The sequence below is a fragment of the Bubalus kerabau genome, chromosome 8 (genome assembly GCF_029407905.1).
Source record: "Bubalus kerabau isolate K-KA32 ecotype Philippines breed swamp buffalo chromosome 8, PCC_UOA_SB_1v2, whole genome shotgun sequence".
NCBI lineage: Eukaryota > Metazoa > Chordata > Mammalia > Artiodactyla > Bovidae > Bubalus > Bubalus kerabau.
Window position 1 is genome coordinate 121651344 of NC_073631.1, and position 25628 is coordinate 121676971.

At 41.8% G+C, this 25628-nt stretch overlaps 1 protein-coding gene across 2 annotated transcripts in view; it reads right to left on the reverse strand.

The window, feature by feature from the left end:
• The window catches only part of LMBR1 (limb development membrane protein 1), a 133338-nt gene that overhangs the window by 88053 nt on the left and 19657 nt on the right, over positions 1 to 25628 (reverse strand). For both annotated transcript variants that reach the window (XM_055591375.1, XM_055591374.1), the window contains exons 2-4: positions 21791 to 21863; positions 19281 to 19323; positions 16898 to 17037 (exon numbers count right to left, since the gene is read on the reverse strand). In XM_055591375.1, coding sequence (XP_055447350.1) covers positions 16898 to 17037; positions 19281 to 19323; positions 21791 to 21863 — 256 coding nt within the window. The remainder of the gene's footprint in view (positions 1 to 16897; positions 17038 to 19280; positions 19324 to 21790; positions 21864 to 25628) is intronic.

A 25628-nucleotide genomic window follows, 5' to 3' on the forward strand; every position in this document is an offset into this window, starting at 1 on the left:
TATATAAAAAGCAAAAATATTCATCTGTAGCAAATCTGCTGAGTTATTATTGACACAGTGTGTATAATTTATTGACAGTTTATGACTTTATTGACATAAAGTGTACAATGTCATAAAATTTGACAGTTACGTCCCCGTAACCAAGATAACAAATGCAGCCGTCACTCCCAAGCCTCCTTACCATTTATAATCACTGCCTCCTGCACTCTCTACCCTACTCCATACTCCAGGAGTCAGATTCTGCATTTTATAAAAAACTATAATTTTTATAAAAAACTAAAATTTTCTATACATGGTAAATGTAGTATATGCTCTTGTTTTTGTCTGGCTTTTGTCACCTGGCACAATTCTGTTGAGATTTTTTTCAATGCTGCGGCACATCGGTAGTCTGCCCCTTTGTATCAGATTGGATTCAGTCAACCACACTTCATCCATGTCCCTGCAAACTGAGCTGTGGCTCTCACGACTAAAGTTGTGTTTAGTGGTGTGTCACAACTAAAGTTGAAGTTTATACAACACAACTTTATACATAAACTTGAGTTTTATACACTCAAGTACAAGTCATCATATGGACACAAGCTTTCATATCTTTTGGGTAAATACGTGAGCGTGTAACGTCTGAGTCATAAAGTAGGTGTGTTTCTTAACATTTCAAGAAACTGCCAAAATGTTTTCCAAAGCAGGTATACAATTTCACACCCCACCCCCGCAGAGTTGAAGTCTCATCCACATTTTGACCAAAAAAGGGTCTTTTCAGCTTCAGTCGTTCTCACAGGTGCACACTGGGATCTCATCACTGCTTTAATTTGCATTGCCCCCATGAATAATAACATCAAATCTTTTCATGAACTTATCTGCCATCCATTTACAACTTCTTTGCTAAATGTCTCTCCAAATGTGTGGCCCACTGTTTCACTGGGTTGTACTTAAGTGAGTTTGGCAGCTCTTTATACACTCTGATTACAAGTCTTTTATCAGGCGTATGATTTCCAGATACCTTCACCCACTCTGTGAATTATCTTTTCATCCTTAACGTGATCTTTCAAAGAACAAGATTTCCTAATGTTGACAAAGTGCAATTTATCAATGTTTTCTTTACAGATCATTCTTTAGCTATCTTGCCTAAGAAATTACAGTCTAACCCAAGGGCAAAGACTTTCTCCTATATTTCCCTTCTACAAGTGTTACAGTTTTACATTTAAGTCTATGATTCTTTTGAATTACTTTCTACATGTAGTGCCAGATATGGACTGAAGTTCCTTTTTAAATCTATGACTATCCAATTGCTCCAGTACCATCTATTGAAAACAGCCTCTTCTGCCAAACTGCCTTTACATCTTTGTTAAAAAAAAATTTACAATATGTTTGGATGTATTCCTGGACTCTGTATTCCATTACTTAGCCTATCTGTCCATCTCTGTGTTGATGCATACAGCAGTGTCGCTTACTATGGCCTTAAACTTGGAGTCCCGCAGTCAGTGCTCCAATTTTGTTCTCTTTCAAAGGCGTTTTGGCCAGTCTACGTCCTCTAAATTCCCATCTAAGTCTTAGGGCAGTTTTTCAATTTCCACCCCACCCCCTCAAAAAAAACATGCTGGTACTCTGACTCAGATGGCGCTGAACCTATGGGTCGCTGGGGAGAAGTGGGATACTAATGGGCCTCCTAACATTGCTGTCTTCTGGTCTGTGAACACAGCAGCACAGCTCCCCATGTATTTCAGCTTTAATTCTCCTCAGCAGTGATGCCTTGCTTACAGCGTTCAGGTCTCAGGCATCCCTGACCACCTCACATTTTTTATTCTCCTGTATATAAATGGCTTTGGTTTTTAAATTGATTTCCAATTATTCATTGCTAGTGAAATGCAATGGTGTTTTATACATTGATCCTATATCCCTGCAACCTTGCAAAATTCACTGATTAGTTGTAATCGCTTTCTTAGAATAATTTCCATCAGAATTTCAATAGTCATGTCATCTGTTATTACAGTTTTACTTTTTTCTTTGCAATCTCATTTATTCTTTAAAAACCGCCAGAACAGAAGTAGTGAGAGGGGAAGCTCAGGTAAAAAGCATTCAGCCTTCCACTATTAAGTATGATGTTAGGATTTTCACAGGCTCTTTATTAAGATGAGGAAATTCCCTTTCATGCCTAACTTGATGAGAGATTTTATCAGGAATGGACACTGAATTCTGCATATATTGTGGTGACCATATGAATTTCCTGGTTTAGTATGCACATATGGTAAATTAAATCCACTGCTTTCGTCAAAAGTCATGATATATTATCCTTTTTATATATTGTTATATTTGCTAAAATTATGTTTAAAATTTATACATCTATGTTCATGAGGGATATTCACCTATAGTTTTCACATATGTCTATTTGGTTTTGCTTTGGTATCAGGGTAATGCTGGCCTCAGAGTTGGGAAGTATTATCTCATTTTCAATTTCCTTAAAAAGTCTGTGTAGAATTGGCATTATTTCTTCCTTAAATACTTGGGAGGACTACCAATGAAGTCTTCTTAGCCTAGAGTTTTGTTTGTAAGAATGTTTGAAACATTCCCACAATGCCTGAGAATGTTTCAGTAGTTTTTGCCTTTCAAGGAATTTTTCCATTTCTCTAAGTTGTTGAATTTGTTGACGTAAAGATATTCATAATACACACGAATTATGTTTTTAACAGCTGTAGAATCTGTAGTGATATCCTGATACTGATAACTGGTATCTGCTTTTCTGATCTAGCTAAATCTTTATCAACATTACTGACCTGCTCACTGATTTTCTCTATGCTTTCTGTTCTCTGCTTTGTTCATTTCTCCTCCCATATTTTTTATTTCCCATCCCCTTACTTTGGGATTCATTTGCTCTCCTTTTCCTAGTTTCTTATGGTGGACACTGTACGAGACCTTTATTTCATTTTCTAAGAACAGGTATCTTTGTATCATAAATTCTGGAATGCTTTACTTTCATTTTCATTGAGTTCAAAGTACATTCAAATTTCCCTTTTATTCTTTGAGTTACTGTGAAGGATGCTATTTAGTTACCAAATGTTCCTGTCACTGATTTCCCATTTAATTTTATTGTCGTTCAGTTCAGTTCAGTCGTTCAGTTGTGTCCAACTCTTTGTGACCCCATGAATCACAGCACGCCAGACCTCCCCGTGCATCACCAACTCCCAGAGTTCACTCAAACTCACGTCCATCGAGTCAGTGATGCCATCCAGCCATCTCATCCTCTGTCGTCCCCTTCTCCTCCTGCCCCCAATCCCTCCCAACATCAGGGTCTTTTCCAATGAGTCAACTCTTCGCATGAGGTGGCCAAAGTACTGGATTTCAGCTGCAGCATCAGTCCTTCCAATGAACACCCAGGACTGATCTCCTTCAGAATGAACTGGTTGGATCTCCTTGCAGTCCAAGGGACTCTCAACAGTCTTCTCCAACACCACAGTTCAAAAGCATCAATTCTTCGGTGCTCAACTTTCTTTATAGTCCAACTCTCACATCCATACATGACCACTGGGAAAACCATAGCCTTGACTAGACAGACCTTTGTTGGCAAAGTAATATCTCTGCTTTTCAATATGCTGTCTAGGTTGGTCATAACTTTCCTTCCAAGGAGTAAGCGTCTTTTAATTTCATGGCTGCAGTCACCATCTGCAGTGATTTTGGAGCCCAGAAAAATAAAGTCTGACACTGTTTCCTCATCTATTTCCCATGAAGTGATGGGACCGGATGCCATGATCTTCGTTTTCTGAATGTTGAGCTTTAAGCCAACTTTTTCACTCTCCACTTTCACTTTCATCAAGAGGCTTTTTAGTTCCTCTTCACTTTCTGCCATACAGATGGTGTCGTCTGCATATCTGAGGTTACTGATATTTCTCCCGGCAATCTTGATTCCAGCTTGTGCTTCTTCCAGCCCAGCCTTTCTCATGATGCACTCTGCATAGAAGTTAAATAAGCAGGGTGACAGTATACAGCCTTGACATACTCCTTTTCCTATTTGGAACCAATCTGTTGTTCCGTGTCCAGTTCTAACTGTTGCTTCCTGACCTGCATATAGGTTTCTCAAGAGGCAGGTCAGATGGTCTGGTATTCCCATCTCTTTCAGAATTTTCCACAGTTTATTGTGATCCACACAGTCAAAGGCTTTGGCATAGTCAATAAAGCAGAAATAGATGTTTTTCTGGAACTCTCTTGCATTTAACCAGTCTCATCTGAGACTGTCTTTATTTTGACTCTGTTTGGAAAAACATCTTCACTGGATATACACCAGGCTGGCAGGGCTTTCTTCTCTCAGTGCTCAGGAGACACTGCTGCTCTGTCTTCTGTCTTGCATTTTTTCCCACAAGAGAGACACTGTGATCCCCATCACTGTTCCTCTGTATTTTATATCTTTTTCTCTGATTTCTCCTTATCAGTTGTTTTGACCAATCTGATGATGTATCTTGACAGGTCTCTTGTAACCGGGACAAGATGAGCTTTTGAATAAGAGGGCTTGCAGTTTTTATCTAATCGTGAAATTTTTCTGCCATTAGTTTTTCAAATATTTTTCTTAACCCTCTCTCCTTCAGGAACATCAATTATATCAGTTATTTTTGTTTTTCTGTTTCTTTTTTAGACAGTTTTCTACTGCTATGTCTTAGAATCCACTGATCTCTTCTGTGATACCTAACCTGCTTTTATCCTATCCACTACATGTCATGTCAGATATTACAGGTTTCATCTCTAGAAGTTTATTTGGTTATTTTTTACATCTTTCATGTCTCAATAAGTTCAGTCTTTCCTCCAGTTCCTGGAACAAATGAAACAGAGTTACAAGAAATGTTTCAGTGTTCTTATTTACTAATTTTGAATCTGTGTCAATTCCAAGTTCTGACTGACTTCTCTCTTCATTATGGGTTGTATTTTCCTGCTTTGTACTCAGCTGTAGGCTCATGGGAGGCAGAGCAAATCCCCAAAGATATTCACGCCTTAATCCCTGGAGCTGTTATCCAGTATTATTAGTGAATATGCTACACGGTATATTTGTTTTTAGGGCTTCTGTAACAAAGTCCCACAAACGGGACAGCTTCAAACAATGAGAATTTATTCTCCAACCGTTGTGGAGGCTAGAGGTCCAAAATCAAGGTGTCAGGAGGACCACACTCCTTGCAGAGCTTCTAGGAAGACCCTTTCCTTAGAGGTGGCGCACTCCTGGCCTCGCAGACGCACCGCTCCAGCCTCGGCCTTTGTCTTCTTCACATTCTGCCCATTGTGCAAGTCTCTGTTTTATCTTCTTGTAAGGACACTAGTTATTGGACTAGGGCCCACCCTAATTCATCGTGGCCTTAATTTACTAATTATATCAGCAAGGATATTATTTCCAAATAAGGTTATGTTCTGAGGTTCTAAGCAGACGTGAACTTGGGGGAAACACTTTCAACCCAATACACATGGAGACAAGAATGTTGCAGATACAATTAAGGCTGTGGACTTTAATAAACAGAGACAGGGAAACCATCTTGGATAGGCCAGGTGGGTACAACCTAACCAAAGGAGTGTTTAAAAGCAGAGAACTTTCTCTCAGAGGAGTCAGGAATGCAGCAGAAGGGTAAGTCAGGGAAGAACTTGACACAGCTTTGCTGCGGATGGGGGCGGGGGCTATCACATGGAAAGCCTGAGAAAAGAGGCAGGTGACCTACAGGGCAGAAGGCACCTGGCCAACAGCTAGCAGGGAAGGGGGGAGCCGCAGGCCCACAACTGAAGAACTAAACTCCACGACTTGAATGAACCTGGAAGCAAATTCTTCCCCAGAGCCTCCAATAAATATACTATCTGGGAAAACCTTCACTTCAGCTCATGAGATTCTAAGGGCTCATGAGATCATGAGGGCCCTGTTTGGTCTGCCAAAAAGAGAACATCTGTTTCACACGATTTTCTTAAGGGCCATGTTTAAGCTGAGAATATGACAGCCCGTTAATTCTATCCATCTCAGTAAAACAAAATGCTTAGCTGAGCTTTTGACCAGTTTGGAAAACACTAAAACAGAACACTTTCGTACATCCAAGCCTAAAGATACCAATATGTCTTTCAAATACAGAAAGTCTTTAACAAATCGGACTTCAGTAAAATGCTGAACAGACTCTGTGCACTTAGCGCACAACAAGAGAGTCACACAGCTCATGGTTTAAGGCCTTCCCAGGCCTGGCAGCAGATGTCTAAGTGAGGGGCACTTTATGTCTGACCAGCCTGGGATTGCACCTACCAGCTATACAAGACCTAGAAAAGGGACTTGAACTCTGCCATCCTAGTTCATGTATAAATTGGGCTAAAACATAACTCACAGAGCACTCATGAACAACAGAAGAGAAATAACATACCAAAATGCTAAATTATCATCAGTGCCTCTCCCGCCCTATCTCAACATAATGCAATTGGTCCAAAATCCTGAAAATTCCAAAGCACATCAGCAATTAGGCCAGATAGGTGGCGCCAGTGGTTAAAAAAAAAAACCCCATCTGCCAATGCAGGAGACAAAAGAGATGCAAGTTCAATCCCTGGGTGGGGAAGATCCCCTGGAGGAGGGCAGGCAACCCACTCCAGTATTCTTGCCTGGAGAATCCCATGGACAGGGGAGTCTGGCAGGCCACAGTCCATGGGGTCGCAGCTCTCAATCCTTTCCTTAAAGAACAATTCTCATTAATTACACCAAAAAAAGCTTACACAACAATACTCTGTATTCTAATATGGCATTAAAAGTACATGAAAACAACAATGACAAAAAAACAGGCTCAGAAAATAAACTGCAAAGAAATATACCAAATTATTAACAATGTGTACACAGTAGAATTATGGATGATTTTTTTCTTCCCACTGGCCTACACGTTCTAAGCCTTCTATAAGGGGCATATAAAGACCCTTAAAAATCATATTTAAATTCCTTTGTGAAACTCAAAATCCTCCACACCACTGTATCGAATAACTTCCCCACAAAATGCCTAAGAAGGGCAGAGAGCAGCAAAGCTTAATTGAGATGCAGGTGCTAGCTGGGCCCCCAATCAGTCACAGATCTCAGTCTACTTACTTTCTAGCCCTCGCTAAGCACAATTCACATTCTACCCTCTGCAAAATCACAAATTATGGAATGGCAGCAGCTTCAGAGGTTGCACTCAAATAGCTTCAACCATGAGTATAAACCCTGAATGCTTCACTATACTTTTATAATCAGGGAGAAAATTTTACTTAGGCTTTGTAATTTGAAACAATTATCTTCCATGTTATAAAGGAGACATCATTATTGCTGATTTCTAAATATAAAAAGTATATATATACTTCTAGAATTTATCCGTCTGATCATTATGTGTCCCTTTCATGTAGTGAAAAACACAAATTCAAATTCTTCTCTAGAAATCAAAAGTTGAAAAATGAAAGTCTGCCTTAGGCTAAAGATCACAAATCCGGAAAAATATCTATTCTAACTTAAAATGAAGATAGTCATGAAAATCTAAATAAAGAAATCTTTATCAATAAGTGAAGAAAACAGGATGATCACAAAGATTCTGAATAACAATTCATTTAAGTTTGTAATGAAATTGGTGTCTTCTTTTATGTACTGAACTTTATATATTACTATAACACATATAATTTAATTTTTTACATTTTCCCCCACTTCCCTCTTTCCAGGAAAGTCAACATTACTGCTGATGGTTCTACCAACCCCAACTGCAAAAAGAGATATAACCTCTACCACGTTTATTTTTGTAAGAAAAATTCAGTTAACAAAAAGAATTTGAGAGTTGATGGTAATATTCTAGGTAACAGTATAATCACCTATGTAAATAACCAGCTTTTTAAAAAATCTAAATAATTAAATGCAAAAAATTAAATTTATTAACCAGAATAAATGTGAAAGCTTCAGACTCAGCTCATGCTAATTTAATTATCAAATTTGCAACATATAAGAAAGTTAAAGTTACTATGAGAATATTTAATTAGAAAAATAATAAAGCTACCATACACTATAAGTTGTCATTTTATTTTTGAAAACTGTAAAACTTAACATGGGGTCGCAAAGAGTCGGACACGACTGAGCGACTGAACTGAACTGAAAACTTAACAAGTTTTCAGCAATCTGCAAACATATATCAGACACACATAAACATCTCTTAAGAATATGGTATAATTTTGATAAAATGTTCTTAAATTAAAAATTAGGGCTAATACACATAACATACTACCACCACCACCTTTATTGTATTATATATTATCACTTATCAATTTGTAAAAGAAAAAATGTTAGCTAAATTTCTCTACTTCAGAAAACTAAAATCATATGCTCCAACACAGTAGAACCCTAAAAATTCAGAAAACTTGCAGTTTATCTAAATCAGTTGCAATGACAACTTTTTGAAAGATATTCAACGTCTATCCCCCAAAGAGGTATCTAAACAAACAAAAGCTATTTAACAATTCCAGAATACTTAGTTCAAAACTCAATCCAGCCAAACTGAACTTCCAGATCACCAACGGATACATTACCTTCTAGCTCCATCTGCTGGAGTCACAAAATATTTCAATACAAAATATAACACTATGAAGCAAAAGAAATCTATCACTTTTTATCACACAGACAAAAAACTTCATTCATTTAAATTAGAAAATTAATTCAAGTTCAGCCATATTCAATAATTTCCAAAGCGGTAAAACTAAGTTAAAACCATATTTCACTGGAATTGAAGATCTAATCCAAATACCAAAAAGTGACATATAATGAAAAAAATTCTAAGAAAGCATAAGCTTTAAAGGAAAGACTACAAGTTTGCTCTTGAATAGTGAGTGTTGTGAGAACCTCACAAGTATAGCTTTTGCTTCTGTACTTGGAAAACAAAACAAAAAGAACAAATTTAGCAACAAGCTGTGAAACATTTTAACTCTGTTTTTAAAATTAAAAAAGCAATACACATCTACTGTAGAAATATTATAAATGCAAACACCAAAACAAAATTTTTTATAAAACATAAATTTTCTATATTATATAATCCTACCACTCAAAGAAAAACTTTTTTTCAACATCTTTCTATATAAACACATATTCATCTACATCATCATCTATAATGGTAAAAAAAAGCACTCCACTGCTTGGATCTACCAAAATTTAAGCAAATTTCCTACTTAGATTGCTTTTTATTTTCACCATTATAAATAATAAATATCAAGTAACTATACAACTAGAATAATGCACATTATAATAAATGACTGAATTACTGAGACCAATTAACTAGAAATTGTTAGTAATATTTATTTAAAAATGATACCTTAAAATTTAGTAAGAACTGACTTTTGATTTAATGTTTATACATAAGTAAACATGATACCTATTTTTCCTTTTTAAGTTTAATTGATTATAATCTAAAAGTTTGAATTTTTTGACCTGCGGGTCTTGAAAATGTATAAAACAAAGATGGATTTGGGGCTGTCCTTGCATCATGGCCAAAATATCATACTGGCTCTTCTTGCTGACAAATCAAAATAAGGCACACATATCCTGCAAAGTCAAGCCAGATTCACTGTCGTTATCTTTCAACAGGCTGAATCTTAAAATGGTCAATCATATTACAAATGTGTATCTCTGTCTGGTCATAAGTGAGCATAAATAGCTTAGCTGAGAGAAAATACCTCAAAAACTGAAGAATTATTTCCTTATTTAAGGTTATAACATGATTATATCCAAAGGTTTATGAAAGTTTCATTTTCATTTTAAATCCACATGCATGAGTGTATCAGTTTGAAGTGGATACTTCAGTGGCATTTAGTGTGTTTACAACGCTGGGCAATGACCTTCCCCCAGTCCCAAAGCACTCTCCTCACTCAAGAAGGGAGAGCCACTAAGCAGCTGGGTGGTGGTTCATCTGGAGAATTCCATGCTTCTCCACTTACTTTCTAATAGTGAAGATACAGAAAGTGAATACAATGGACACTTTCTTCTATTTTTATTCTTTCACTATTTTAATTGTAATAATAAATTAGAAATAAAAATAATACAATTGTAGCTACCATTTTAACTTGTCCTCTCGGTCCCTTCTGTACCATCCTATAATAAACTACAATCACTGGCATGTCATGGCCCACACCAAGGGAACAATGAACCCCATCTCTCTCAGCACCCAGCTGACAGTGACAAAGAGCCCCAGCTAAAAGCATCAGTGAGCAGGAGACTATCAACCTGACCCAGTCCAGCTCCAATATCATTTCTATATTATGTTTTTGAAGAAAATGTTTTAATAATTTTCTCATTGTAGACACAGCTACATCTTACTGAAAGATAGCAATTTAGAACTAAGTTTAATGTTCTATTTATTCATGTCACTGAATTTTGGCCCAGAACCCTGTAATTCCAAGGTAATACAGTTAACATGAAACATTTCAAACACATGTCCAAGATCCAACCCTGTATTCAAGCTAAACTGAGTACATTTAGATATCAAAGCACTGCCAACACGTATGTTAGCCTCTAATCCTCATGTGATTTACACATTAAAGGCACAATCATCCCATACTGATAATTATTCAGAATAAGCCGTTAAGTTTATTTTCAAATTAAGTCCACTCTAGCAAAGTACTCCTAATAATACAATTAATAACTGTTACTCATCCAATCAATGAGTCTTTACTTGTCCCTGTGCAAGAACCGGGACAGGTGCCTCATGGGAGAGTAAGAGAATTTAAGACATGTTCCCAGGCCTCAAAGAATTTAGCATAAATTTATAAAACATTTAACAAAAAAGACAAAAAATAATTCAAGAAACCCCATAAATGTCACAAGACAGCAAATGATTAGCACAGGAACACGGATACCATCACTGCCCTGGGGTAAGAGAAATCATCAAGACATTCGGGGACTACTGACTCTGACTCTGAAATGACACTACCTCCAGGGGACCCAAAACATCACCCAGGTCAGAGCAGGGGCCTGTAGAGGTCAGGGGGTCAAGGGAGTTTAGCTCAGGCTGCACACGTCTCCATGGGTCCCTGAACGTGTGCTGCAGCTCTTTCCCCAGGTCTGAAATGCCTAACCGGAACGGACATGCTCAAATGCAGGCAGAATCCCCACACAGTTCCCTGACCTGCAGAATAAGAGCTATCACAGTGAGAAAGGCCAAGCAGAAGCCACTAGAACCACCTCTAACCCAGAAACCATAACCCACAAGAAACCCCACATTCCTGAAGGTAAGGTGGGGAATGAGAGGGGGCTGACTCTCACATCCCCAAGAGGGACCCTGGAGAATGACTGTAGGTTCTTAGCAGCTTAACCAGAGAGCAACTGTCAACCAGGGGGTGCTACGGTGACGCTGCTGCGGCAGACACGGCTTCACTGTGAGGGCAAATGAACACATGTCCTGGTACCTGGTATGCCTACCGATGTGACAAAAGCTTTTTTCCTCCACCCCTGGCCATGAGGCCTGCACTGGCAGGCGGGTTCTTCACTACTGGGGCCACCTGGGAAAGCCCACCCATGAGGCCCGCCGGAAGCAGTCTGCTTTCGGCTGGTAAAGCAAACAAGTCATCTTCACTGTCCTGACTTCGGGGCCCAGGTCCTCCCGGCCCTATGTCACAGCTGAGAGTGAGGGATCTCCATCACCGTTCCCTCCCAGGGGACTGCAGCCTGCTTCACTACACGGATGACAGTGCTAGTCAGACCCAGCGAGCAAGCGGCAGCAGCGACTCCACCTGTCGGAAGACACTCCAGGGCCCAGCGGTCTGGGTCACAGCCCCTCTGGGCTGTGGCACCTGGCCTCTCCTACACCAAGCAGAGGCGCACTGCTCGGGGCCTTCTTGGGATTTGGAAAAGGAACATGCTCCTCACACGGGTGCGCCGCTCTGGCCCATTGCTGAGTGATACAGAAAGCCGCTGGTTTTGAGCAGGGCTCAAAACAAGAGAAGGCTCTGTAGCAGGCCCAGGCAGCTCTGCAGGCTGCTTTGCCCTTGGCCTTACGACCCAGCAGATCTAATGGTGCTGGAAGAGTCGGCAGCAGAGAGGATGCTGTTCAGAGCCCATGACAGACCCTGGAGGAGAATCACAGCAAAGGCCCTTGGGATTTTGGAACAAAGTCCCGCCATCCCCCTGCAGGTAACTACTACCTTCCCTCTGAGAAAGTTACTGGCTTGCTGTCAGGCTTAGTAGAGACTGAACACTTAACTGTGGGTCACCAAGTCACCATGCAACCTAAGTGGGACATCAGGAACTGGTGGGTGTGCCAAGCCATAAAGTGGACGTGCACAGCCACATCCCAACCCCAGACGCAAGTGGAGAGTGTGCCTGAGCAGGCCCTGAAGGCACGAGTGAGTCACACGGAAGTGGCCCCAACGCCCACGGTCCCCACATCTCCCCCTAGCTGGACTGTACCTGTGCCCCGGTGGGCATTCCTTCTGATCAGCTGGCAGAGGAAGAGAAGACGGGGCCTGGCTCACAGACGGGTCTGCCAAGCAGACACTGCCCCCAGAGAGGAAGGGGGACAGCCCTCCCTGGGACATCTACAAAGGCCAGCAGTGACAGGGAATCCTCCCAGTGGACAGGACTCTGGGCAGTGCACCTGACCGCTCACTTTGCTCAGACACATAATTACACATTCACACTGGCCTGTGGCTCAGCTGGAAGGTCAGGGACTTGGAAGGAGCATGACTGGAAACCCGGTCACAAGGAGATTTGGAGAAGAGGTGTGCAAACAGCCCACTCTGAATGGGAAAAAAATGTGAACTTATTTGCATCCCATCAAAGGGAGACCTCAGCGGAGGAGTCTCATAGTAAAGTGGACAGATGGCCTGGTCCTAGTCTCAGAGACCCCGTCAGCCTCCTCCCTGAGCCACCCTGCCATCACCCAGGGAGCTCATCAAAGAGTGGCCACGGTGCCCGGGACGGAGGATACGCGCAGCCACAGCAACGCAGACGTATACTCTCCACAGCTGACCCGACTCCTGTCACCACTGCCTTCAGCCTCACACTGAGCTACACCCTGGGTGCTCCCCTGCAACAGTCTGGCCCCATTAACGCTTATAATTTTTAAAAAACAAAGGAGCAAGCATATCTAAGGTTGACGAATCTTCAACCCCAAGACAATCTAAGGAAACAAACACTCCTTGGATGTCATCTACAAGATTAAACATAACTATGAATTCAGAAGAGAAAGATAAATATGAAGCTTTATGAAATTCACTGCAAGCAGCTCTACCAAAAAACTAGAAGCAGAAACAAAGTCAGGCTCATCAAACCCTCGAGAACACCACCCAGCGCTGGTGGCTAGGACTTCCTAAGACCTGCCACGAGAATGTATATAGAAGCAAAGATGTAACTTAGGGGCTCCTCCTCTAGCTCCCCAGCTTTCAGCCGACATGGTCACTGGAGGTTAAAGCTACTGTTTACAGTCTGCCTACTCACAACACATGTTTACTGGGCTACCGCTATGTGGGAAGTGCTTCTCTAAGCCCTGATTCAGAAACAAAATACAATGAGCTTACACCTCTTACATTACAATCAGAAAGGCAACCAATACAAACAAATACATTTACTTCCAAGGTTAAGACTCCAGCATAAATACATAGCACATCATGTACTGATAGTTCTTACTTTCAGTCCATAAAAATAATAAATAAACAGCTATGATTAGAGTATTTAAAGGTCATTAAGTGTGTCATGCATTTTCTGTTTAGTAAAACTGGAAACAAAGGCCAGTTCGCTCATAATTCTGGTTAGCCTGGACTGAGACCAACTGCACTTCCGGGAAAGCACCTGGAGCCCAATCCTCAAAACGCACGCACCAGAGCCGCAGCGCCACGGAGAGTGAGGGCCAAGGGGGACAGCCTCAACAAGTGCTTCAGACATGTGCCAAAAACACTTGCAAATCATATATTATCTGAAAGTACTTTACCAGGAAAGTCACTGGTAGATTATCTTTGAGCCCGCCACTGAGAACACAGCGCACCTGACCCCCACACCGTTTCCCACCTTGCGCGGTGACTTCCCAGGGGACGGCCTACTTTTTTGTGTCAGTGTCAGTAAAGACCTTAATTTGCTTGAGTTCAATTGCTAAGCAACAAAAATGGAGTAATTTCTCTTTATTCACTTAACAATTAGTCCTAATTTCACTGAATTCATTTGGTCTTCAGGGCATCAGTGACTCCGTTTGTTTCCAGTTTCACGTGTGACAGAAAGCACACGCTCAGTGTAAAATACCCAATAGACTGAGGTACCAAAACTCTTCTTGTCAAGAACAGGACGAGCATATCAAAGGCCAACCGGGAAGGAAACATTTGCAATTAACCTGACAGTTAATACTTAAAAACTTGCAAAAATGGACACAAGAAATACAGGGGGGAAATTTACTAAAAAACAAATACAAATGACCGAAAAATGTGCTTTGTAAATGCCCACCCTCAATAGTAATTAAAGAAATGTAAATTTAAAAGGGGAAATTTCTCATCTATTGAATTCCATTAGGTTCCATCTCATTATCTATTCAGCTACGTGTCCACAGGCACACACACAATACTCAAGGGTTCAGGTGACAGCAATTCTCTGAGCCGTGAGACTGTAATACGAATTTTCTTCACTATAAATTTTGCTTTCCAAATTTTCTACAGCAAGTATGTATTTCTTTAAACACAAACACAAAGGGGTAAGAAAAAACGTAGTTATCTGTATGAACTCCAAATGGATTAAACAGTTACATGCAAACAAAACCACTTTTTAAAAGAACAAGGAAAAAAAAGAGTATTTGTCACATCTCATGAAGGGAGATCATCTTCTAAATACAAAAAGAATTACAGAAACCAAAGGAAGAAAAAGACTGGCCACATAAAAAGCAAAAATCCTGCAACCAAAAACGCAAAATTAAAACATAACCAGAAAAACATATTTACAAAAATCTGATAAACAGCTGATGCGTTTCACACATAAAGAGATAACATAATTCAATATGGAAAAAGGTAGGCAAAAGGCAATGAAACACATAGAAAGATGTGTGTGTCAGATCTTTGTATGTATTTCACAAATTAAAATGTCCTACCTCACTAAACATTTCCAGAAAATCACAGAGCCAAGACTGAAATTCAGATCTATTTTGCTTCAAAGCAATATACCACACTGCCAAAATAAGTCATTATTTTTTTAACCACATTAATTTTTAAATCAGTTTTCACTCCAATCCCAAAGAAGGGCAATGCCAAAGAATGCTGAGAGCTACCATACAACTGTGTTCATTTCACATGCTAGCAAGGTAATGTTCAAAATCCTTCAAGCTAGGCTTCAGCAGTACATGAAAAGAGAACTTCCTGATATACAAGCTGGATTTAGAAAAGGCAGAAGAACCAGAGATCTTAATTGCCAACATCCACTGGATCACAGAGAAAGCAAGGAAATTCCAGGAAAACATCTACTTCTGCTTCACTGACTATGCTAAAGCCTTTGACTGTGCGGATCACAGCAAAATGGGAAAATCCTAAAAGAGACGGGAGTACCAGACTACCTACTTACCTCCTGAGAAACCTATATGCAGGTTAAGAGGCAAGAGTTAGAGCCAGATATGAAACAACAGACTGGTTCAAAATTGGGAAAGGAGTACATCAAGGTTGTATGTTGTCACCGTGCTTATTTTACTTCTATGCAGAAAACATCATGCAAAATGCTGCTCTGGATGAAGCACAAGCTGAAATCAAGATTGCCAGGAGAATAAACAATAACCTCATATATGCAGATGATACCACTCTTATGGAAGAAAGCCAAGAGGAACAAAGAGCCTTTTGATGAAGGTAAAAGAGAAGAGTGAAAAAGCTGGCTTAAAATTCAACATTCAGAAAACGAAGATCATGGCATCTGGTCCCATCACTTTGTGGCAAATAGAAGGGGAAAAAGTGGAAACAGTGAGAGATTTTATTTTCTTGGGCTCCAGAATCACGGTAGACGGTGACTGCAGCTCCATGGCAGGAAAGCTATGACCAACCTAGACAGCATATTAAAGAGCAGAGACATCACTTTGCTGACAAAGGTCCACACAGTCAAAGCGGTTTTCCCAGTCGTCATGTATGGATGTGAGAGCTGGACCATAGAAGGCTGACTGCCGAAGAATCAATGCTTCTGAACTGTGGTGCTGGAGAAGACTCTTCTGAGTCGCATGGACAGCAAGGAGAGCAAACCAGTCAATCCTAAAGGAGATCAGCCGTGAATATTCACAGGGAGGACTGAGGCTGAAGCTGAAACTCCAACACTTAGGTCACCTGATGAGAAGAGCTCACTCACTGGAAAAGACCCTGATGCTGGGAAAGATTGAAGGCAGGAGTGTGGGGCAACAAAGGAAGAAATGGTTGGATGGCTCATCAACTCAGTTGACGTGAGTATGAGCAAACTCCGGGAAATAGTGGAAGACAGAAGAGACTGGTGTGCTGCAGGCCATGGGGCCACAAAGAGTTAGACAAGACTTACCAACTGAACAACAACAACAACAAATTCTGAAGTCTGTCCTTGACAAAACAGTTTCTCCCCCTTCTATCACACATTCTGAAATGACTACAGAAATGAACAGCAAAGAAATAAAGTAGAAACTATGGTAAGCTTTTTTTTTTTTAAGGTCTGAAATGGAGGTTGAGTTCTGACATATCCAGATAAATCAAAATTCTCTTGCTAAATAATTAAATGAAAATGTATTTATCAAAATCACAGTATAAATGCTGCTTCTTGTAGAAAAGCTTTTCACAACTAAGAATCAGACTAGTAAGTAAAATCTGATTTTCTGATTTTATGAAGGACTCAAATAGTTTACTGAAGGAAGACCCATATTTTTATGGAAAATAAGAAAGGGAAAAATTTTAAATATAGTACAGTATAAAATGAAAACACTAATTGTGATTATATTAAGACGTATATACTAACCATGAATCAGGGAGCCATTCAGCCACTGAATATAGTAGTTTTGGGGAAAACAAAGCAGGATTTCGTTGCTGATTATCGAGAAGGGTAGAAGCAAGACCGCTCCAGCCGACACTGCCAGAGTGAAGGTGCTCAGAAACAGCCTGGAAGGAAGGGGAGAGCCAGCGTCAGCAGAGGCCGCGCAGGCGGGGCCGCAAAAGGCGCACAGGGAGTAGGGCCCAGCTCTGCAGCGCTTACATCCCAACAGATCCAACACGCATCTCGTTGAGTACACGCAGCTGGAAGACAAACGATATACATATAGTCCCAGAAGTTAAACTAGACCAACTCTAAAACTCACCTGTGAAAAGACCCTTAAGTCTACCAAGTGGGCCTAAAGCAGAGAGAGACTGGAGACAGCATACTTCACACATTTATGAAGAATAAATTGTAGTCTCATTCCTCTTTTAAATTTAAGTATTTATTTCACAATTGCATTTAATTAACAACGCTGGCAATATATGCTAAGAGCAATGCACAGCTGTTTCAGGTGAAAAAAATACTTGTGAAAACAGTATGAAAAACGACTTAAGCTAAAATGGTTATTTCTGGAAGAAAAACTTACAAAGCCATTGGTCTACTATCTCTTAAAATAGGTAAAGGTTAAATAAACTATATAATAAATTGTAGGAAACTATTAAACAATATTTAAAAGATGATTTTGTCATTTTTAAAAATAGGATAGCTCAAAATGTGTAATATGGAAAATGTCTAAAATAAAGTTGAAAAAGCACAGACAATAAATATAAACCATGCTCTCTCCCATCCCTCTCCCCCAACATGTGTATTTTCACACAGGAAAAGAGGTACATTAAAAAAATCTAGCATAATATATAACAACTCCTAGGAGAGGGCCCATAAGGGGCTTTCACTTTCTCAGTTATACACGTCCAAAATGCTTAAAATTTTAATATCTAATTTTTAAAGTTTTTTGAAGACTAAAATGACAAAGGAAAATGGAACCTCCCTCACTAAAATTAGAGATGAAATTTTAATTTAATATCCACTCCATTAAATTTAATGTAGAAAGTATGTGAAAATACATGTAAGAAAAAAAAAATCATACTAAATGCTCAAAACACATCTAACAGATTAACTTTGAGTCCAGTGCCATCTTGTGGCAACCAAGAGAAGTGTTTTCCTACTTAAAAGCCAAAGATACCTCCCCTGTTTAGCAAACGACTGATAAACTTTTTAATGTAGACATATGATACATGTCAAAAATACAATCCAACTCAAGCACAGCAGTAGGCTTACCAAGCGGTTTTGCTGGGATGGACAGCCTGTTTGCTGGGAAAAGTGGGGCCCCATCTCCATCCCAGGTGCACTGCCCAGCTCAGGCACCTGCCCCCAGGTGACTCCCGTGACCTCCTCTCTGTCCTCCGTCTGTCTGTGACGGCCACCTCTGCTCCCTCCTTCGCACCCACAGGCCCGCCCTCTGGTCCTGCACAAGAACTCCCAAGCCACCCTCCAAGCGCCCCTGCCACGACAGGGCCCACACACTGTCAGGCTCACCCACCCTCCTCACAGGGAGCGGGTTCTCAGGGCTCCGTGTGTCTGGGCAGTCGGCCCTCTCCCTCGGGGCCCTCTGCGTCCCCGTGCCCCATGAAGCCTTCCCAGCCCTCTACCTCCTGACCGCTCAGCACACTGGCCAGCAGCCCAGCTGGAGAGGCCCACCGTGGCTCCCAAGTGTGAAGCTAGGAGGTGTATGTGACCAAGGAGCAAGTGTATGAGGACACACAAATGGTTTTGAAATCAAAAGTTACCCAGAAATCCTGAATATATAGTCACCATAAATATAACAGTGGACCTTACATCAAAAACCTTATAGAAGTATTATGACTGGCTTAGAGATACAAAACAGGGTCATACCATCTGCTGCCTTGAGTGGCTAGGGAGAACTATCCGTAAAGGCTGATGCGGCACCACTAAATGCCAACAAGGGGCCTCAAAGTAGGGCCCGGGGTCAAGCCAGAAAATGCAGACATGTGACTGCTTATACACCTGCAGAAAAGTGTTCCTCAGAACTGAAGGCAGTTCTAGAAACATTGCCTTCTGAAATGGAGCAAGAACTGACGACAAAGCAACAGGACTTCCTGGTGTGGGCTGAGAGAGGCTAAGGGGATGACCAAGACCTTCTGTTGGCTCCTTAAGCAGTAAATTTCAACAGATAATCAGTCCACAATTATCCTTGTGTTTGCTTACATGTCTTTCTTGAAAAGCTGCTGTAATACTTTAAAGTTGTTTTAATACTTAGGTGAATTTTTTCCATATTTCTGCCCAAAGGGCAGTATTAATGAAAATTCATGACTCTAGAATATAAACACGAGAACTGAACATTAAATACATACGAAATCCTGTGACTATGGCATCTTCATCTTCTTGTTCATCTGCAAAAATGTTCAAGGCATTAATATTGTTATCTTCCAACAAAATGCTTCATTAATTTAATAAAACATAAAATATAAACCTGAAGAAGCAATTTTCCAACTCTAAATCTCACTAAATCGGATAGGATAGAATATGGTTAAAGAACAACAAGAGTCTTTTGACTGATCAATCCTGATTAACAAAACTCCCATATGTAAATCAAAATCTTCCAAATCTTTAGTGCTCAGGGAAATAAAACTTGGTATAACCATTGGAACCATATTCAAGTTGACTGTTATACGAGTCAGTGAAATTGCTAATGAATGAAATTTTCTGGTTGATAATGTGTGTTAGTAGCTCAGTTGTGTCCAATTCTTTGTGATTTTGTGGACTGCGGCCGCCAGGGTCCTCTGTCCATGGGATTCTCCAAGCTAGACCACTGGAGTGAGTTGCCATTCCCTGCTCCAGGGCATCTTCCTGACCCAGGATCAAACCGGGTCTCCTGCATTGCAGGCAAATTCTTTACCATCTGAGGCACCAGGAAGCCCCTGGTGATAATAGCCACACAAAAAAAAATTATTATAAAATTAAAATTCAGAATCTTAGAACTCACACACTTTTCTGTAATTTGAGCCTATTTGTTAGTAATGGTAAGATGAGGATTTTACCCTAAACCACCCTGTACACCACTGCCTTGACACTGCATCATTCTGTTCCAGTTACAGACAGAAATACACGCACTTTGTGTCTCTTTCAAGAGCAGATGGCCCTTGCTCTGGTGCTTCCTCGCCCTACCCTCTCCTCTCTCATGGCGGGTGGCCATCTTTTTAGTCCTCCCACATAATCTTACCAGCTAAGGAGACTATGATCCAATTACAAAAAATATTATATAACACCCCAGCCCTTCTTTCTCCCTCAATACCTCACTGGGGTTGTCCTCAAAGGCTCTCTGTATGGGTCTCTGGAATTCTGAGTAGCCACCTGCTTCAGTGACAGTGGCATATGTGGGCCAGTCTCTTAGTCCAAACTCTATTCTTAATTACTGGCTGCCCAAAATACTTCTATAACCAGAGAGACCAACAAAGTACCACTGTCACAATTAATGTTTATATTGTTGTACCTACATTTAATCAACCACATAATCTTGAAGAGTGTTTTAATAGCTTCACATCCATTTCAGTTCTGTTGCCAACACTCTACCAACCAGGTCCAGGGTCTTCTTTACTCTTCTGTGATTACTCTAAAACACGTCTAATAGATGTCCTGTTTTCCTGCTTATCATCCCCTAATTTCCTCTAAAACAATGCATGGTTCATTCCTTCTCTCTCTCCCTTGTTCAACACACATAATCTATAAAGCCTGATGCCAAGACATCTTTTAAAGGAGCTAAGATACTGTCTTGGATCCCAGTTCTTCACAATTTTGAGAGACTAAGGAATGCAAACCGCATTTCAGTGCAGCCACAAAGCTAAGTGCACACAGCAAGCACTATTTCCTGATTTCTTTAAAAAGTCTTAAAGTTTAATATGATAACATAAGGAATCTTTAATATATGAAATCTTTAAATATTCACATGGCACCTATGATTAGCCTAGCATCACAAGTGGAAATCTTGTGATTTCAAAGAAGTAGCTCAAATTTAACAGAAGTCAGTAAAGTAACTAGTTATTTTATTAAAAAAAACAATGGTTAGTTACTTACAAAACTCTGGCATAAAAATCTGTGAATAAATCAGCACAAAATTCATTTTAAAAAAAGATATAATGGCCCCCTGGTGAGATAAGGATACATATGAAAAAATAAAAGAATAACATAATACATAATTGAATGTTAAATGGTATTATGCATGTGTGCTAAGTCGCATCAGTCACACTGGACTCTTTGCGACCCTGTAGACTGTAGCCCACCAGAATCCCCTTGGCTCCTCTGTCCAAGGTATTCTCCAGACAAGAATACTGGAGTGCCATGCCCTCCTCCAGGGGATCTTCCTGACCCAGGGATCGAACCTTGTCTCTTTACATCTCTGCATTGGCAGGCGGGTTCTTTACCACTAGCACCATCTGGGTATTATGGACACTCTAAATTCTATACCACTTTAGAAAGAAACAATATTCTGGTTGAGAGAAAGAATGGGGTAGGGGTGATGGGGGTGAGTATGCTCAAATTCAGAGCCGAGGAACCAAACATCCTCATAAACTCTGGAATTCCCCAGACACTGAAGAGCCCTGGGCTATTCTTAGTTGAATATAAGAACGAGGATAAACAAGGGCTCAGGGCTAAGAAGCAGACCTGGGTCTGACTACTGACCCTGCAAGTAGTCAGATTCCCTGGAGGTTATTTTCAGTGCTCTCAGTATCAGGCAACTGCCTGCCGCAACCACAGCCGTAAGGAACACACTGACCATGCTCATGGTGCCCTGCGGCCATGGAACACGTCTAGACCACATGGCATTAGAGTCAACGCGTTCATTAGTGTGTGTCTGCTTACCTGATTTCCTCTTGTATCTTGTGATGATGAAGTAGGAGACAATGTAGAGTATAGCAAAAATAAGGAAACAGATCTGAAACAAAAAAATGTAACACATTTACTTTTTTTGCATACCTTTTTAAGTAAAACAAAATAGATCTTTGGTATTTATAAGGAAAAAGAATTTACTCTATTACATAGTAAAAATTTTAGCGAATAAAAAGTATTATGAAGTATTAACTTACACAAGCTAGTCAGCTCAGTTTAAACCAATGGACATTTTTCTTTTCATAAATTGACCAAGTTGTTTTAAAATCATGGAACTATTGTTAAGAACGAGACCATCACTGACAATTTTGAAAAGTAAACTCATGAGATGCTACTATCCCCACCAAATATTAAAACACACTCTGAAGTTTCAGTAACATTTAAAGAGTATGCTGGCACCAAAACCTGACAATCAATGAGACAGATTCAATTATAGGAACATGTGGACTTCCCTGGTGTTACAGTGGATAAGAATCTGCCTGCCAGTGCAGGCGACACGGTTCGATACCTGGTCCAGAAGATACAGGTGCCATGGAGCAACCAAGCCCATACGCCAGCACTGCTGAGCCCTCACTCTCGAGCCCAGGGGCTGCAAGCCCTGAGCCTGTGCGCTACAGTCTGCGAGGCACAGCCACTGAGCCGTGTGCTGCGACCGCTGGAGCCCGTGCCCCGGGAGCCCATGCTCCACGAGAGGAGCCACCACGATGAAAAGCCTGCCACAACAAAGAGCAGCCCCTGCTCACTGCAACTAGAGAAGCCCATGCAGAGCAACGGAGAGCCCCACACACAACCAAGATCAAAACAGAATTTGTTTTAATTTTTTTAAATGTATGTACCATGATTATACATACAAGAGGCCTCACACATCAATGTGGGGTGAGGATTATTCAATAATTACACCACTTATCAAAACAAACAGCAGTTTCACAAAGAAGTTTTTCAATATTAAAGTCCTTTTAATTTCTATCTTATCTAGGGTATGGCAGGCAAAATAGGATGGGTGAAGGAATGGCAGACCTCATGACAGTTACTGACCAAGTGTGCTTGAAATAAAGGCTTAACGGAACTGTGGACCACACCAGAAATGTTTTGAAGACTCTCAAATGAAACCATTCCAGAGGATGATAAAGCTGAGAGATGTCCCTTGTACGTGGGTTTCTGAAGAAGGGCTGGAGGCCATAAGACGGAGAACGACCTTGGACTGGGCAGAGCACAGCCACGGAGCAGGGCAGTGGCGTGATCCGACACGCTGCAAAGGGCTCAGTCGAGTAACAGCGGAGGATCGACCAGGAGGGGAACGACAGGGCAGGGAGCACAGTCAGGAGTCACTCGGTGATCCAGAGGAGAGGTCACGCAGACTCTGCAGTGCAGGTGACGAGGAGGGAGGCTTTGAAAGCAGACTTGACAGGACTTGCAGGGATAAACATCGGGTTCTTGGCCTGAGAAACTGGAAAGACAGAGTTGCCATTTCCTGAGTCAGGGAAGATTACAGGAGGAGCAGTTTGGGGGTAGAAATAAGAAGTAGAGTTTACACTGTCTAATTTGAAACATGTATCATTTACTCAGCAGAGGAGCATGGTGGAATGGGCAGTTGGATATAAAAATCTGTGCAGTCCAGTGGGAGGGTCCAGGCTCGGAGGAAGAAAAGACTGAGCAGCAGGAGACAGTACTTAAAGCCGTGAGACTGAGTGAGCTTTCCACTGTAGTGGGGAGTGCAACGCAGAAGAGAAGTCTGAGAACAGAGCCTGGGCTCTCCAGTATTTAGAAGCCAGCTCAACAGAAGGAAACAGCAAAAGCTGACGGAGAAGCAGCGGTGAAGACGAGACCGATGTACTAAAAGCCAAGTGGAGAGTTTGTCTAGGAAAACAGAATTATCGACTGTGTCAAATGCTGCTGACACATCAAGTAAGATGAGGACTGAGAACTGACAGCTGGATTTAGCAACATGGAGGTAGGTCATGGGCGACCTTGACAAGAGCAGCCTTTCTGGAAGGGTGGAGACAAAACCCTGACTGAAATGAAATGGAACAAGAAGGGAGAAAAACTGAACAAAATGGAAGTAGTTCTTTTCAGGAGTTTTATAATAAAGGGCAGCACACAAAGGTGATGAGAAACAGACTCTTCAGAGGGGTTTTTTAAGATGAGAGCAGTTACACAATTGTTGGAACGATCCACTGCTTACTCACTGATGCAGGAAAGGCAGAATCTCTGAAAAAAGGCACCAAGCCAAGGGGCCACAGACACAAATTTATACACAGTGAAGGGAGGAGGAGAGGCAGGAGCCGAGGGCATCCGAGTCCCGCTGCAGGTGGCAAGGAGATGGCGGCGGCAGCATGAGCGGCTTCTATTTTCTCAGTGAAAGAGAAGCAAGCACATCAAATGAATTGCCCATGAGGGTGGGACAAGACATACGCACGTCACACAGGATAATCGGAGGTAAATGCAGCAGAGAAACACCACAAAAGTGGTGTTTAAAGTTTAAACAAATGTTTAAAGAAATGGTCTTTAACGTTCCAGGCAAGCCCAAGCCTAAACTCGAAGCAACACAGGAAGCCTGACGATGCTACACAACGTGAGATGAGAAGTTGATCCTCAGATGCTGAGGCAGGTGTAGGCTGAGCTCCCATGAACCATCACAGGTGTGATGACTCCAACAGGTACGTGTCTCGCTGTATTCTCCCTATTCAATGAACCCATGGTAGGCAAAGCGCAAGCAGGGAAGCTGGAAGACAACTCAAGGACTCGCAGGAACCGCGGACACGCTTATGCTCTCCTGACTGGCAGAGCAGCCGCAGCAGCAGACGTGCTGTGCCCTCTCCGCGTGGCTGACCCAGCGGACACGCCGTGACGCGGCCATGACATACCACAAGGGCTTGTTCAGGTGGAGCTCATCCACGCTTTCAGAACCACAGTGGCCGGCGGCCAGGCGGGCCCATCATGGTGTGCACGCGCAGAGCTGTAAGTGAGCTCAGCTGTTACACAAGCACGTATTTACAAAACATGGGGCCAGAGAGCCTGACCACCGCCGCTGGGCCAACTGCTCTCTGCCTACATTCCACCCCTCAGCGTCTCTCACTTCACAATCTACATGCGGCCTATCTTCCGCAGTCTTCCCCTAGTGACTAACCCGGACCTCACAGGACACAGCCTTCAGAGTACACACTGCCCCAAGTCTGGGACGGGCCTCCACAGGACACCTCTGCACCAACCAGCCCACATTTGTATCCGTGTACATGGGCTTCCCTTGTAGCTCACTTGGTAAAGAACCTGCCTGCAATGCAGGAGACCCAGGTTCGATTTCTGGGTTGGGAAGATCCCTTGGAGAAGGAAATGTATCCCACTCCAGTATCCTTGCCGGGAAACTATCATTTACACAGAAACCTGATGGGCTGCAGCCTATGGGGTCGCAGAGAGTCAGGCACGACTGAGTGACTAACACTTTTCCCAGAAGGGGCCCCTCCCAGCTCAGGCCCCCTTCAGGTCTTCACACTTTCAAAATGGGGTCTCCCGTGCTATCCCTCTACTTCTCTCAGTAAGGACCCACTAAACCCTCCCCAGGCACCGGGCCCACTCCTTCACCTTCAAAGAGGGGATTTTTGCGGCATTCACAGCTCACATCACGAGTCTGTATCCTCGGGGTCTCAGCCCACACGGCGAGCTCATGTCCCCACCCAGTCTCTCGCTGCGGGCACTGACATTGCCGCTCCACTCTCAGCTGCACCACGGGCCTCACTAACAAGCAGGGATCTGCAGTCTCGTCAAGTTCCACAACCTCTGTTTCAGTGAGGGGTGAGTGGTTATAGACGCCAAC